Raw genomic sequence first — 16,422 nt, forward strand, 5'->3', positions numbered from 1 at the left:
TACATTAATACCCTGTGTTAAATGTAACCAAATTAATTGAGCTGAAGGTTCCATGTGACAGCACTATAGAACTACTTTTTAAAATATTTTCTTTGCCTCATTTTGACTCACCTCTTTACTATAGCAGCACTGCAATACACCATCTGTAATATGAAACCACAACATAGCATTTCCTCAAAACTATTGGACCAATCAAATGAGCTCACAACTTCTATAAGCTTAAAACATCCATTCACATAACACAAAGCCTATTTTGCGGTTGAACAGACAAGGTATTGAGTCACTAGATTTTACTATCTAAACAATAGAAATGCTTAGTATTTTTTTCACTCTTTGCCTCTTCATAACTGGTAAGTCATATTTTGAATAACCAATATGTTTATGCTACAGTATCGGGTGCATATAAGTAACATGCATTCTAGGCAATAAACACTTTTTTTTTTACTCTCCAGTTAAAACCTCTACAATCACGGAGCTTCAGGTACAAACAGTTAGGCAGGGACATAGCATGGCAATTAAATGTGACCAAAACAAGGTCAAAGATAGCAAAGGTATTTTCATTTGGTATAAGATGAGTTTAGGAAAGTTGCCTCAGCAGGTTGTGAGAACAACTGAAGATGGCAAAAAACACAGATTTGCTCCAGCATTTAACAATAGCCACTTCACTGTTGCTCTGGAAACGTTTGACCTCAACATTAATGAAGTCTCAGAAGATGACATTGGAACATATTTCTGTGGAACAGTGCAGGCAAATGTTGTAGAGTTTGCATCTGGGACCCTTCTGCTATTTCAAGGTATCTGTGTGCACAGGTTTACTGTTCTGCTTCTTTTTTTTCTTTGGCCTGATTCATGGTTCTCTCTCATTACTTGCTGTTTTTTTTCAAGCTGAAAAGATCAAGAGGCAGCTTCAGACTGAAATGGTTTTCAAGAACAGAGAATATTCTACAGTCCAGTGTTCACTACATGCTGTTAATGAGAGTTGCACAGAAGAACACAGTGTCTACTGGTTCAGACATGGCTCAAACAAATCTCACCCAGTAATTATTTACAGTCATGGCAACAGGAGTGATCAGTGTAAGACAGACTCTGATGCTGGATCTCTTACACGGACTTGTGTCTACAACCTTCCTAGGAGTTACACCAGACATTCTGATGGTGGAACTTATTACTGTGCTGTGGCTGCATGTGGGGAATTACTCTTTGGAAATGGAACTAAAGTTTATGTTGATGTTGAAGGTATGAATTTTGATAAAACAGGTGATATCCCAGAATAATGAAATAACGACTACATTGTATAGTTTTAGAGGGCACCTTTGCTCCTACATTGTGTGATATTGATCCACAATATTTTTCATGATTTCAGAATATAATCTCTGGAGTGTTATTGCACTGGCAACATCCAGTATATTTAACCTTATTATGGTAGTTTTGGTTGGAATTCTATTTAGAAATCAACAGAAAGGTACGTTGTCTCTTTCATTACTGCTACTGTGTAACAATCTGATAAATATAAACACTTACTAAAGGTAAGTATTAGTAGGTTATTACCAGGAATATTACTAATAGTCCTATTTTTTCTTAAAGGTGCTTCCAATTACAATCAAACTCACATAAATCAGGTAACTGGGTAATCTGTTATGCAAATTCATTTTGCATAATTTCAATTTCTTAATAATATACATGGATCTGTCCACAATAATGGATTTGTACAAAATACAGAATTATATTTTTATCTCTGTGTGTATTTTGTCCCATGAATAGTTTGTAACGGCTCTTGTTCTCCCTCAGGCTGAGAACTTTGATGTGTCAAATTACACGGCTGTGAGATTTACACAGAAACCTTTGCGATATCCAGAGTCAAAGACAGTCCAGATGTTGATATATAAATTAAAGTGAAGTGAATATCCATCAAAATCATCACCAACATGGACATGTATCTCCAAATTTTAAGAAAGCTTAATGATGTGAGTCAAGTTCTTTGAATGGTTCATGTAAACAACTACATTACAGCTTCAAACCTAGCTATAAGCTAAAGAAACTTGTAGCCCATTGTGAGAAACTGTTATCAGGGAGTAACTATCATTTTAAGGAGTCTCAACTGTGGTATGCAGAAGTGGTATGCCGAAGTGTGCCTAGACTGCACAGAGACCTGAGACTCAGCTAAAGAAGAAATGTTGCTCTGTGAAATCTTTACCAGATATTCATGAAACCACACCCTGAATGAACTCTGATCTTACTTTTTGGTGCTTTGATATATTGGAACAACTTTACTGAAACTATACATTTTTACTACATTGCACAAGTAAATTTAATATGAGATTAATTTAATGTGTGAGTACTTACCCAGTAAACCTAAATAGCAAGCTAAAAATCCATGATGTCAACTGAAACATACAAGCATATCTGACAATTTTTGCAACCTTCAGAAAACGCTTGCAGTACTGTGTATTTTTTGCTAAACACACTTTGCAAATTATTCTGCCTGTTATTGTTGTTTTCACAGGTAATGTGTTTTCTGATAAAATTTACACAAAGCAACAGAGGTATGATATGATGCGTAAAATACCCACATTAGGGTCAAACATTTGATAAGGTTCAGTGTACTTCTAACTAACATGCAAGATGACCAACTATAGCGTGTGAGCAGGTCATCTGAGGCTGAGACTACTACTTCTTATCATAAGATAAATGAACATTTTCACCCACATTAGAGAAATACAGCTAAAAAAACACATCTGATTTTAACTTACTTTGTGGAGTGACAGAAAGGGTAGTCTGGCAAAACAATCATATATGATCTTTTAAAAATGGAGAATAATATGAATCAGCTACAAATGTGGCCTGTGTACCTTTCGGCCAGTAAATTTATGTGAAGCAATTTTAATAACTGCCATTATATTTAGTTTTGGTTTAATTTTCTTTTCTTGCCTTTCTCTATTCACTACTAACCTATATCCACAGTTTCACACACCATTTTAATATTAATTATTATATCAACTAATGCCATCAAGCAGGCTTGAAGAGATGGGTTTAAATAAAATTAAATTTCATTCCAGTTTAGGTGGGTCAGGGCTCTGACTCTAGTGTTAGCCAAAACCAATCGTTATTAGCATAATGTAGAATAAAGCTTCATTTTTACACTAGATTGATTCTACTATTTATTTTCAAGAACATCATCATAAATACAACACTTCTAACCTCACTACATCATAACCTTAACCAGAAAAGTGAATAAATAATAGGTTCACTGGAACATTAACATTATATGCGTAATGGCAATGGTGTAGGGGCTAGAGTCGCTAAACTGTCTAACAGCCTGTTGATGGGAAGTATCATCTATTTATGCTAAGAAAAATTAATGTTCTACATTAGTGTCTACAACGTAAACATTAACATGAACATTACCCTTGTCATTGTTTTGTGTGTCACCGTTGCATCAATCACAAGAAGTCTGCGATTCAAAGACAAAAAGAAAAAAGCAGGTGGAGTTTATTAGTTTGAAATTGAGTTTGGCAGGGCAGTTGATGCTACATTTTGCCATTTTTAGTCCTAGTGAGTGAATTTGTGGTTATATTTTACAATGGTTTTATTCAAAGTTCACCTGGTAATGTGAATTTGGTATTAGAAAAGTTGCAGGACTAATGAAAAAGCCCCATAGCCAGAGTCTAGGCAGACCACTGGCTGTATGGTTAGCAATATATTTCAAAATTAGTTATATGAGCATGTTCAAACTGAGCTGGTGTGTCGGGATGAAGTGTTGTCCCTTGAGGAGTTGATTTGCATGATGATTTGTTTCAACGATATTCTTAAAGTATGACAATAGAAGCCCAATGTCCCACTTGCAAGAGCTCTGGAGTTAGTATTTCCTCTGATAGTGATCTATTTAATTCCTCATTATTCTGCCTTTATTTTCATCTTTTACCTCAACACAGGTTACATTTCATTTTAGGCACTTTGTCATTTATGAAGCATATTTATATTAACTAAATTTTTATCTCGTTATTTAATATTTTGCTTTATTCCTTTACATTTAGTTTTCTATTTAAATCAACAAAATGTATTATTTTATATTTGGTGAAAACATTCCCAAGTTGATAAATATCTCTGTCACAGTTGGCCAGACATCCAGCAGGAGGGACACACCCACTCCTGCTAGGGATCACACCACTCACCTGCACCGCTCTCAATCACCTGCTTATTAATTGTTTTCACCTGTTCCCCATTTGCTTCTCCACCTATTTAAACCCACAGGTCCCAGAAACTAGCGCTGCACATTAGCGGACTACGGATCAGAGAGTCTTTGTGAAGAAGGATTCTTTTGGTTTTTTTTGTTTCATCAGTGCTTCTCTTAGTTATTCTCTTATGGATAATAAAGAGCATTTCCTTGCTACGCTGCCTCTTGCTTCCTCTGTGCTGTCTGCGTCACACTCCTTGAGATACCTAATTATATCCAGAAGTCTATGTGAAGCACTAGAATTGACACTATGTTTGAAAAGTGCTATACAATTAAACTTACCTCACCTTGCCTTGATGTTGTTTCAGATCAGATGTTTTCTTTCCCAATTAATGTTTTGAATTAGAGATCCTTCACTCCTCTAGCTCTCATAAATTCTGGTGAAGCCAGCACTTTCATAGATGAGAACTTAATGCGAGAACTACACATCTCCTGTATACTCCTCTCTCATCCTATGAATATTAGAAACATTGACAGCAGACCTGTTGGTAAGGGCTATATTCCTCATAACATAATCACCCTTCACAATTAGAAACCTGATCATCTTTATCACATTTACCCAAATGCATTGAACATCAACCACAAAATCCAGTGGTCTCATGATCTGCTAGAGTAAGTATGACCTGAAAGGTAAAAATCACTGACCAATCTTTCTCTCAAGTTCAAGTTTGGTTTATTTGTCACGTACATAGTCTTACACAATATAACTCGCAGTGAAATGGTTTGAGAGTGCTCTGTCCAAACTGAGGGAAAAAAAAAACAGGGGTGCATAAGGAAATATATAAAATATATATAACAATGTATGTACAATATTAGTATAATATGTATATATACACAATGTACAATGTATATATGGATATATGTATGTACACAATGTACAATTTCAGCTTACAAATTTACAGATTTACAGTCATATGGTGGTGGTGGTCCCCACAGTTTATCAGTTTCCCTAATTCAGGGCCTGAATGGCCTGTGGGAAGAAGCTCCTCTTCAGTCTCTCTCTATTGGTCTTCAGGGAGCGAAAGCCCTTCACTGATCTCAACAGAGAGAAGAGGCTATGGTTGGGATGGGTGGGGTCCTTCACAATCCTCCTGGCCTTGGTCTGGCACCGCTTGTAATAGATGGTCTGCAGCTCAGGAAGTTCCGTATGAGTGATGCACTCTGCTGAATTCACCATCCTTTGGAGTGCTTGTCTGTCCTGCTTGGTGCTGTTCCAAAACCAGACTGTGATGTTCCCCATGAGGATGCTCTTGATAGTGCAGGTGTAGAAGTTCTGCAGTAACTTGGAGGGCAGTCTGAAGTCTCTTAGGCATCTGAGGTGGTAAAGACGCTGACAAGCCTTCTTTGCCAGAGAGTTGGTGTGGTGGGACCAGGACAGGTCCTGCGAGATGTGAACTCCAAGGTACCTGAAACTATCTACTCTCTCCACCATGGTTCCATTGATCCTCACAGGTTGGTAGTGCTGCTCCTGTTCTTGCTGCAGTCCACAATCAGCTCCTTTGTCTTGCTGACGTTTAGTAGGAGATTATTATTGCCTGGAACCAGTTTTCCAGGTGTTTAATCTCCTCCAGGTAGGCCCTCTCATCGTTGTCCGAGATCGGGCCCATGACGACGGTATCGTCAGCAAACTTGACAATGATGGTAGAGCTGGAAGTGGCTGTGCAGTTGTAGGTGTACAGTGAGTATAGCAGGGGGCTTAGGACACAACCCTAAGGAGCTCCAATGCTGAGGGTGAGGGTGGATGAGACAGAGTTGCCCACCTGTACTGATTGTGGTCTGTCTGTTAGGAAATTGGAGATCCAGTCACACAGGGATGTATGCAGTCCTAGATCCTCCAACTTAGTAGTGAGTAGAGAGGGGATGATAGTGTTAAATGCTGAACTGTAGTCGACAAACAGCATTTTAACATAATTACCCCTCCCTTTGTCCAGGTGGGTCAGTGTGGTGTGGAGCAGATGTGCAATTGCAGCATCAGTGGAGCGGTTGCAACAGTATGCAAACTGCAGGGACCATGGAGGCTGGCAATGAAGAGGTGATGAAGTCTCTGACTAGCTTTTCAAAGCACTTCATCGTGACTGATGTGAGGGCAACAGGGCGGTAGTAATTGAGGATGGAGGGTCGAGGTTTCTTCGGGACGGGGACGATGGTGGATCGCTTGAAGCTGGAAGGGATGGTACCGAGCATCAGGGAGAGATGTCGGTGAATACTGGGGCTGCTGGTCTGCGCAGGCTTTGAGGACTCTCCCGCCGATACCGTCTGGTCCCGCCGCCTTCCTGGTATTCACTCTTTTGAACAGTCTCCTCACGTCACTGTTCGTGATGATCAGAGGGCGCTGTTCTATGGTGGGCTCTGCGCATGCGCCATTGGCTGCGTCGATAGCACCATTTCCGTTATTAGCATTTGCGCTGTTAGCGCTAGTGCTGTTAGCATTAGCGCTGCTAGATGTAGCCTCGAAGCAACCAAAGAATGGGTTTAGCTCGTTTGCCAGAGACTCATCCGCACTCATCAGTCTGGAGGGTGGGCTCCTGTAGTCCGTGATCATCCGTAATCCTTGCCACTGAGCCACTCTGCTGGAACTAGGTCTCTTGTTTCTTCCCGTAGCGCCGCTTCGCCTCCCTCACCGCACTGTGCACTCCGTATGCTGCAGACTTGTACTCGTCCGTGTTCCCACTGAAGATGCCCGCATTGTAGGCAGCAGTACGAGAGTTCAGAGACTCATGGATGGTTTTGTCCACCCAGGGCTTCTGGTTGGGAAACTTCTTAATGGTGGCTCTTGGAATCATGTCGTCCACCAGTTTCCCAATAAACCCCACTACTGCCTCCATAAACTGGCTGACATCATCAATGCTGCGCCAGAACATGTCCCAGTCTGCGTCATCCAGAGCATCCTGCAGAGCAGCCACCGACTGGTCTGTCCAGCGCACGACCTCCCTCTGAACCGGTGCTTCCAGTATCAGCCTTTGTTTATATTTTGGTAGGAGGAAGATGGCGGCGTGGTCCGACTTGCCAAACGGTGGATGAGCTAGTGCCTTGTAGCTGTCCTTGTATGGGGTGTAGCAGTGGTTGAGTGTCCTATTTCCCCTGGTGGGGAAGGTTACATGCTGGTAAAGGTTGGGCACTGCACGCTTGAAGTTAGCGCTGTTGACATCCCCCACCATGATAAGTGCAGCATCCTGGTGTTGTGCCTGAAACTATGTGAGACCCTCATGAAGTTCACACAGTGCAGTGTCCATGTTGGCCTGAGGTGGGATGTACACGGTGTTGATGATGATCAAAGTGAACTCCCAAGGAAGGTAGAAAGGACAAAACTTGAGGGCGAGCAGCTCCAGGTTGGGTGAGCAGGAGCGGGCGAGAGTAACAACATTGGCATTGTTGCACCAGCTGTTGTTTACCATCACACACACTCCACCGCCTCTTGACTTTGCTGAATCTGCCATCCTGTCCATGCGGTGAATCGAGAAGAACTCGGCCGGCTGGATGGCGTGGTTCAGTACCGCAGGGTTCAGCCACGACTCGGTGAAGCAGAGGAGATTGAAGTCTCAAATGTCCCTCTAGAACTTTATCCTAGCCCGGAGGTCATCGAGCTTGTTGTCCAGAGACTGGACATTGGCTAGCAGGATGCTAGGTAAGGGAGCTCGGTGTGCCCGAGCCTTCAGCCTGTTCCTGATGCCGGCTCGCTTCCCTCGAGGCCTTTTCCTCACGTCACGTCCTTTGTTCTTCCTCAGGATCTACGTCGGCCATCTTAGGTCTGGGATTAGAGACGGCTTGAGGTGAGTGCTATGTAAATTAAGAGAAATAAGAGCATCTCTGCTGTATGTGATACGCATTGTGGTGTAGAAGGAAGGGCTGCGGAAAAATCAGGGGTAGCGAAAAAAGTGCCAGGTGTGGCCGGAGCAGTCATGACGGCAGCCGATCTCACCGGCGCAATCTTGTCTCAACCTATATGGATTTCAGGGATGGCTTTACAAAACCAAAGCCACCCAGCACCCACATCAACCCTGGAATTTTCAGTTGATCTCAGTGCAAATACAATTCTTATTAGGGCTAGTGTCTAGCCTCTCTTTTTCTACCAGAATCTCAGGCCACGGAGGACTACATTGACAAAGCCTATAAACAAGGCTTCATTTGACCATTCACTTCCCCTTTGTCCACAGGGTTTTTTGTTAAAAAGGATGTTAATCTAAGGCCATGCATAGATTATAAACAGCTGTACCAGACTGTTGTGAAGCTTCACCTGCACAGTATATATAACTTCATCTTCATAAGGGAAAGAGTGGAAGGCAGAGTTCAGTACAATCTGAAGCCACTTTGAGTACCTGCCTATACTGCATGGAATCTCCACTGAAAAGTGGAGAAGGGCCAATTCCAACAAGATTAAATCTCCTTCCTGGATTACATCTGAAGGGATAGAGATGGATGACCACATGTTAGAGGCAGTGCACTCATGACCCAAAATGGTCTCTGTGAAAGCACTGTAACACTTCCCTTTTTACCACAGGTCCATCAGTTTTTACCACAGGTCCATCCACAGTTTCATTTGTATTGCTGTTCCTCTCACTTCCATGTTGCACGGAAAGAAGTTGGACTGGAGCCCCGAGTCAGAGAAAGCGTTCTCTATGTTGACAGAGAGGTTCAGAATGGCCCCTCTTCTCAACACCCTGGATTCCTCTAGACCATTTATGGTGAAGGTGCACATCACTGTGTGTTATCCCAAAGACAAGCTGAGGTAGGTGAGTTCAAGCTTCATCTACAGAATCCTCAAATGGAATTGATAATATCAACTCAATAATATCAACTATCTATTTACTTTCACAGTTCAACATCATGTCTGGCCTCAGTACAGTTAATGCAATAATACTGTGGGACCAGTAGCTTTTACCATTTTCCAGTCTTACACTTTACCGTATCTACTCATCTTTATAGTTTGCGCTCGCTCTCCAACATGTTGCCTCTCTCGCACAAACGTACTTGCTTTATTACTGCTACCACTCTGTGACGTGTTAACTTATAGCTGCTTATTATCAAATAAACACTCTAATACTTTAAACACTTTATTTATTTCTCCACACTTTCCCAGCAAATCCATTGGCCTTGCTTTCCATGCAATACTCTGCTGTGCACCATGCATCTTCTTCCTGCTAAAATGATACATCATTCACCTTCTTTCAGGCAATGTGGCCTTATTAAATGCTTTTCAGGAATCACTTGACCAAAGGCCTGTTTTCCCATTGCACTCATCCAATGGCATCCTTTTACTCTAAGGAACTCATAGCTAACTGCTCCACCATTTGTGGACTTCACTTCCTCCCTGATTTCATCAGTAGTGCAACTGTTTTTATCACTACGTCATTCAATCCATAAAAAAATCAACTCATGAGTCACCTTTGCACATTTAAATTACTCAACTAAGATTGTCAGTGGTATCCCCAGCACTCCCATCCAATACCATGCTATACTACATAAACAATGCAGCCTATTCCTAATAGATTTATTCAGAATCCTCTACAGCCTCTCTACTACTGTAATTGGGACCTCATACACACATTAGTTAGTGGCCATCTAATATGAGACAGTATGCCAAACTGGAGACACTACCACCACAATTTCAATTTGCTTGTAAGATATAATTACTCAGTACTATTAATAGCCTTCAACAATTCTGCCTTTAACCCTACAATCTGATCTTTAGCATTTAGTGCTGCACTGTACCATCTACCTAAACTCATGTCACTTCTCCTTCCATTATGAAATTTTCCTGAACAATTATTAGACTTCTATATTTGTTAGATTTAACCTTCATCCTTGCCCATCTAAGATTATCATTTATCTTCCCAAGCAACCACCAGGTACACAGCACAGTAGTTGTCAGCATTGTCATGTCTTCCATGTATGCCCTAACCTGAGGTAACCAGAAGCCATCGTGTAGCCTCTCCCACCTACAACCCACTTCAGGGCTCTTAATATTACCTCCATCTCCACTCTAAACAGTAACGTGAAATGATACAACCAGCCATCATGCCCATTTCCAATCTGAGCCAGGATGTAACTAACTCTGCTGTATTAGAACAGAACTGAGTATCCTAAAAATATGCTTTACCAGTAGTAATTTTATCTGGAACCTGTAAGAATCCACACATTTTCCATAAGAGCTGAACCATAAGAACCATAAGAGCATAACCATAAGAGCAGTTCCATAAGAACTGAACCAAATGTGTTAGCTATATATAGGAAAACCACATGTAGGTGCCTATCCTATTGTTTTGCTGCCTGAATCAGATGCCAGATTATACTACTATTCTCCAAACAACCTGCAAATCCAGAAATGCCTGATACTGACATATCACTTTATTTGTCTTCAAGTATGCTGCCAGTGTCCAGACTGTCACACTAATTTCAACGTTACCATCCATATTAAGAAGACTTATAGGCTGAAAATATTCTATAACCATGGAATCCTTTTCTTTTGGAATAAGGATACCTCCTTCTCTTCTCCACGCTTGTGGAATAATCCCTTTCTTCCAGATTATGACCATCAACGTCCACAAAAACTTCAAGACCTCAGGTCCCTTTTTAAATACCCGATACGGAGCTCCATTAGGTCCTTGTGCAGAAACTGCCTTTTCATGACGCATCACATCTTGAACCTCCCTCCACTTTGATGGGCTAACATCCATTTACTACTCTATTTAACCCTTCTCCATCTCCTTTTCCTTATTGTTATCTGTATAAACACCCTCAAAATACTCCTCTGATGAACTTTTTCCAGCTTTTCAGATCACTTATTCTCCTCACTAAATAAGATCTTCACATAATTGAAAGAGTTCCTAAAGAAGGCTGCACTAGCACATTCCTCTCTTTCTGTAGTGTATTAATACCTTCTTTCCTCTTCAGTACATGCCTTCATTGCTTTCTAAGAGACCTTAATTCCTGAATTCCTGACTGTTTCTACATGTCATCTTGACTACAGTATACATTGTCCCTTTTCTTTTTCCTGTAACATACCAAATCTTGCCATTCCATATTCATAAATAACCTTTATAAATACATTTTACTTACCTACTCATGATCACAGCATATATGAGAACCCTTTACAATCATCTGCACTTAAACATGAAGGTTTCAAAAAATGTGTCCATTCATCACATAATCTAATATTGTATACAGTCAGTATGCCTGCTATGGCCTTCATGGTAGAACTACTCATTTTTTAAATACTCTGAAATCTGAAATACTGTATAGATCCATATACACTAATATAAGTCAACTATTGGTAGACATGGTTGGGGTTTATTTTGTTATATAATTATCAATTTCAATTGCATCAATTTAAATTGGTCAAAATGATCATCTTGGTAATTCTACTGTTAAACAAACAAGGCCATTAATTTGAAAAGTATGTTGAATCCAGAATTTAAAAGAGTTATCAGTTACTACAAGTAATCTCCACCAAACAAGTTTTGCATCTGGTGATCAGTTCTGTTCCCATGTTAGGAGGTACTGTAACCTGTATTCCTCTATACAAACTTCTTTCAGCAATGTATAGGTTTGGGATAGTAATGTATATTTTTATTTTGGGATAGTTGCCTAGGATTTAAGTGGTTCAGATGAGACGACAGCAATAAAATGGGATTATGGTCAGGGCTTTGAGTGAGCCATTCCTGATAAGATATGTTGTTTGAGATATGTTTTCTGTTTGAGCTATGCTACTGTTTATTTACTCATCAGTGTTTGAATCATGTTGCAGTAGCTAACAGGTAATGCTGACCTACAGGAATGAGTTCAGCCTGTACACCACACTCAGATTTTAGAAAAACATTTAAAATGCTTTGTAATTAGAGTACTATATGGTATGGATTACCTGACATGATTGTTTTCATGGGTTACAATATCTAAAACAATTACATTTACACTTAAGGCATTTAGCAGACGCTCTTATCCAGAGCAACTTACAAAAGTACTTTGTCAATATCACATAGAATACATCCTAGCCAGTACAGTAGGTTAGAGTGCAATATATCAATGAACTAGAATACTGTTGAAATACAGGGATCAATGATGCCCAGAAGTGCAAAATAAATAAGCTCTCTCCAACAATGATAGGTGCAACAAAGGTGTTAGTCAAGGTGTTAGTCAAAATCAGTGTAAAACAAATGACTATTGATTTGCATGTTAAACATGTTAATACATTAATACCCTGTGTTAAATGTAACCAAATTAATTGAGCTGAAGGTTCCATGTGACAGCACTATAGAACTACTTTTTAAAATATTTTCTTTGCCTCATTTTGACTCACCTCTTTACTATAGCAGCACTGCAATACACCATCTGTAATATGAAACCACAACATAGCATTTCCTCAAAACTATTGGACCAATCAAATGAGCTCACAACTTCTATAAGCTTAAAACATCCATTCACATAACACAAAGCCTATTTTGCGGTTGAACAGACAAGGTATTGAGTCACTAGATTTTACTATCTAAACAATAGAAATGCTTAGTATTTTTTTCACTCTTTGCCTCTTCATAACTGGTAAGTCATATTTTGAATAACCAATATGTTTATGCTACAGTATCGGGTGCATATAAGTAACATGCATTCTAGGCAATAAACACTTTTTTTTTTACTCTCCAGTTAAAACCTCTACAATCACGGAGCTTCAGGTACAAACAGTTAGGCAGGGACATAGCATGGCAATTAAATGTGACCAAAACAAGGTCAAAGATAGCAAAGGTATTTTCATTTGGTATAAGATGAGTTTAGGAAAGTTGCCTCAGCAGGTTGTGAGAACAACTGAAGATGGCAAAAAACACAGATTTGCTCCAGCATTTAACAATAGCCACTTCACTGTTGCTCTGGAAACGTTTGACCTCAACATTAATGAAGTCTCAGAAGATGACATTGGAACATATTTCTGTGGAACAGTGCAGGCAAATGTTGTAGAGTTTGCATCTGGGACCCTTCTGCTATTTCAAGGTATCTGTGTGCACAGGTTTACTGTTCTGCTTCTTTTTTTTCTTTGGCCTGATTCATGGTTCTCTCTCATTACTTGCTGTTTTTTTTCAAGCTGAAAAGATCAAGAGGCAGCTTCAGACTGAAATGGTTTTCAAGAACAGAGAATATTCTACAGTCCAGTGTTCACTACATGCTGTTAATGAGAGTTGCACAGAAGAACACAGTGTCTACTGGTTCAGACATGGCTCAAACAAATCTCACCCAGTAATTATTTACAGTCATGGCAACAGGAGTGATCAGTGTAAGACAGACTCTGATGCTGGATCTCTTACACGGACTTGTGTCTACAACCTTCCTAGGAGTTACACCAGACATTCTGATGGTGGAACTTATTACTGTGCTGTGGCTGCATGTGGGGAATTACTCTTTGGAAATGGAACTAAAGTTGATGTTGAAGGTAAAACCACTAATAAATAGTGATTCTTTTTTTTTGTAATACATTTTAACTGTATATTTGTTTATATTATATATATATATAATGAATGGGAAAAATAGACCATTGTCTATGAATGAATTTGCTTTTAACCTATTGCTTTTAATAATTTCAGAAAATACCAGATGGATTGTTACTGTTTTGACAATATGTATTGTGATGTCTGTTATTATCATCTTGGTTCTGGGTGGACTGCTATGCAAGAACCAACAGCAACGTTAGTTAAATTACATTGTATTTAAAGTTTAGTCTATAATACTGGAGTCATTTTAAATTTTAACATAATATTTTCACAAATTTTTGAACATCATTACTTTTTTCCCTTGAAAGGTTCAAGACAAGGTCAACGTCACTCAAGACACACAAATAAGGTAAAAAAACAAACAAAAAAAGAATTAAAAATTTTCCTGCACCTAAAAGTAGACTTAATTTAAAAAAAAACTCCAAAACTATCTACTATACTTCTGTTCTCTGCATAGTTTATAACACATTTTTGTCTGTCAGGTTGAAGACACAGATGGCTTGAACTATGCAGCTTTGAGATTTGCTCAGAAACCTTCTACCTCTGGAATATCCACAGTTATGAACAATTCAGATGTTTATGCTCAGGTCAAAATACAATAGCTAATTGAAATGAGTACATTTTTATTTTCTGTTTAATGCTATATTAGTCTCTCTATTTACATGCAACATGACAGCCATGAATTGGCAAGAAAACTGAATTCCCATTTTGGTGATTCTAGACTTGTTTCAAATACAACTCAGATGAGCCAGACAAAGTCCTGTGTTGACAGTGTGATAAACATTTGAGGTAACAAAGCATGATTATTTAAGATCATTAAATCATTAAAGACCATTTTACTTAAAACTTTTGAAAAACAGCTCAGCAACTGCAACCAAAAATTCCACAATTTTTTCTAGCTTTTTTAATCAAGATCTGTCCTCTCCACAATCACTAGAGCTTATAATAGAAAATAACAGAATAAAAAAAACCCTATCTGGAATATCAAGACTTATCCTGTTTCGCCTAAATCTTTTCAAAACTCAATTAATAGGTTTTCATAACACTACTTAATTTTTAAACAAACTGTTTACCTGAACCTAATTTTTCACTCAGCCTAGAGTCAATCTGCCAACTTCATGAACAAAGATATTTTTCCTTTTTTTTTTGGTGATGTGCGTTTACAAAAACAGTTTGTGCTCTTTTTGTGACTATTGGTTTCTAGTGTTTGATAGTAATGTTAGCCTTGCAGTTTCAGTTCTAAACTAAACTAGCAAAACCTGGACTTCAAACTTGCTGACTGATCAACTACATCTAGAATAAAATCTGAAAATTTGATTTTTGGCTTAAATGGTCCTTTACAAGAAATGGTGTTTTGATATCTTATATTGATTTATGTTATATATCCAAGGTCTCTAGGACTATATGAAACATTTCATACTAATAATATTTTCAAGTGTTTTATGATTACATAGTTTATATCCTCATGTCATGCATGTCTATCAGATCATGTTATAGTACATTAATTAAACAGTATCATACTAATATGTTTTATTTATGACTAAGATATGTCTTGATAAAAGAAATAGGGTGACAGAAAAATAGAGAAAGGAGAAAATAGCCCATGAATGTAAGGTAAGTACTCTGAGGGTATAAACAAGCATCAACAGGTACCCCAGATTAAATGTCTCTCACATTCTGTAAGCTTCCTCATCAAGGAACAGACGTGGATCGATAGCCAAAGACCTTTTCTGGACAGGCTGTCTGGTCCTCTTGCTCATTAATTTGTCTATGCTTGCATTTGATCCCCTCTCTGGGTTGAGCTTAAAGAAATGTATGAGGGGAAAAATGAAACATACACTATTATGGACAAAAAATGAAAAGAGAACATTAGCAAATTAATGTATGCTTACTGATGTTAAATTTATACTTTGGTGGGGCACAGTCAACGGCAAACCAGATTGCACTTATAGATTGTGTAACTCTTTTAGTTTTCAAACTATAGCCATCAATCTAGCTGACCCATAGCACAAAACAGAATGTCATAATGACTGCACTCAGTATGAGTGTATCCCTTCAATCATCCCTTTATCCTCCCATAGGAACCCATTCATTTTATAACTCCTTACGCGGAAAACATAGAACAACTAAATTTGCTGTACTGACTGAACTATGCCAAATCACCAAATTGCTCTTCATACTGATGCACTCATCAATTGCCATCAATAGCCATCAATTGTAAAACTAAAGAAACTGATAATTTTGTAGTGGTCTGTTACTTTTTTCCAGAGTTGTGTATATACACATCACTTACCTTCTCCATGCCTCAACATAAAAGGGAAACAGCACTGAACATAAAAATAGCATGCTTGCTGATATGGTAAGTCACCTTTCTCAATTCCATAATTATAACAGCCTCTAACGGCTTCCTCTGACTGGATGGTCTGTTGGCTTTTATACACTAATTATCCCATCACTTTCCTGTGGGAAGAATCAATGATAACACCTGTGCAATGATTAAAATTCACTATATATTAAAATTAACTATACAGTTAAACGATATTTTAACATTGACAATACATTTTTAGGCAAGACAGTTTACAAATGAATTGTATATCAATCTCTAATTTTGCTTTTGTTTTCACATTAAGATTTTTCTTGTCGGTGTTGAGGGTTCTCCCACTCCCTCAAGGACGAGGTTGGCCTCTCCTTCAGCTGCTGCAAGAATACTACAGCTTC

General features: G+C 38.9%; 2 protein-coding genes across 4 annotated transcripts; both read left to right on the top strand.

The window, feature by feature from the left end:
• Nucleotides 1–264: 264 nt before the first annotated feature.
• Nucleotides 265–4,500, top strand: LOC113569453 (uncharacterized). Of its 3 annotated transcripts, none has more exons than XR_014116043.1 (7): nt 265–350; nt 453–794; nt 886–1,236; nt 1,364–1,462; nt 1,585–1,619; nt 1,789–1,964; nt 2,504–4,500. XR_014116043.1 is itself a non-coding variant. In XM_081695307.1 (6 exons), the coding sequence occupies exons 1-6, from the start codon at nt 311–313 to the stop codon at nt 1,894–1,896; spliced, it is 975 nt and encodes a 324-aa protein (XP_081551433.1). In that variant the 5' UTR covers nt 265–310; the 3' UTR covers nt 1,897–4,500. The 3 variants fall into 3 exon arrangements, 1 of the variants encoding a protein (XP_081551433.1); XR_014116042.1 differs by having other exon boundaries at nt 4,252–4,500; XM_081695307.1 differs by having other exon boundaries at nt 1,789–4,500.
• An 8,180-nt stretch (nt 4,501–12,680) lies between these two features.
• On the top strand, nt 12,681–16,026 carry LOC113569089 (uncharacterized). Its single transcript, XM_035536695.2, has 6 exons — nt 12,681–12,766; nt 12,869–13,210; nt 13,302–13,646; nt 13,798–13,899; nt 14,013–14,053; nt 14,187–16,026. The coding sequence occupies exons 1-6, from the start codon at nt 12,727–12,729 to the stop codon at nt 14,304–14,306; spliced, it is 990 nt and encodes a 329-aa protein (XP_035392588.2). The 5' UTR covers nt 12,681–12,726; the 3' UTR covers nt 14,307–16,026.
• The last annotated feature ends 396 nt before the right edge of the window (nt 16,027–16,422 follow it).

The sequence above is a fragment of the Electrophorus electricus genome, chromosome 13 (assembly GCF_041902795.1).
Source record: "Electrophorus electricus isolate QZ-2024a chromosome 13, ASM4190279v1, whole genome shotgun sequence".
NCBI classification, from domain to species: Eukaryota; Metazoa; Chordata; class Actinopteri; order Gymnotiformes; family Gymnotidae; genus Electrophorus; species Electrophorus electricus.

Bases quoted from the DNA above. Each gene is read 5' to 3' on its own strand.
- LOC113569453 (XM_081695307.1), top strand. From the start codon at position 311: ATGCTTAGTATTTTTTTCACTCTTTGCCTCTTCATAACTG. The intron at 351-452 runs GTAAGTCATATT...TTTACTCTCCAG, and splicing joins TCTTTGCCTCTTCATAACTG to TTAAAACCTCTACAATCACG. The intron at 1,463-1,584 runs GTACGTTGTCTC...TTTTTCTTAAAG, and splicing joins ATTTAGAAATCAACAGAAAG to GTGCTTCCAATTACAATCAA.
- LOC113569089 (XM_035536695.2), top strand. From the start codon at position 12,727: ATGCTTAGTATTTTTTTCACTCTTTGCCTCTTCATAACTG. The intron at 13,211-13,301 runs GTATCTGTGTGC...TTTTTTTTCAAG, and splicing joins GACCCTTCTGCTATTTCAAG to CTGAAAAGATCAAGAGGCAG. The intron at 14,054-14,186 runs GTAAAAAAACAA...TTTGTCTGTCAG, and splicing joins ACTCAAGACACACAAATAAG to GTTGAAGACACAGATGGCTT.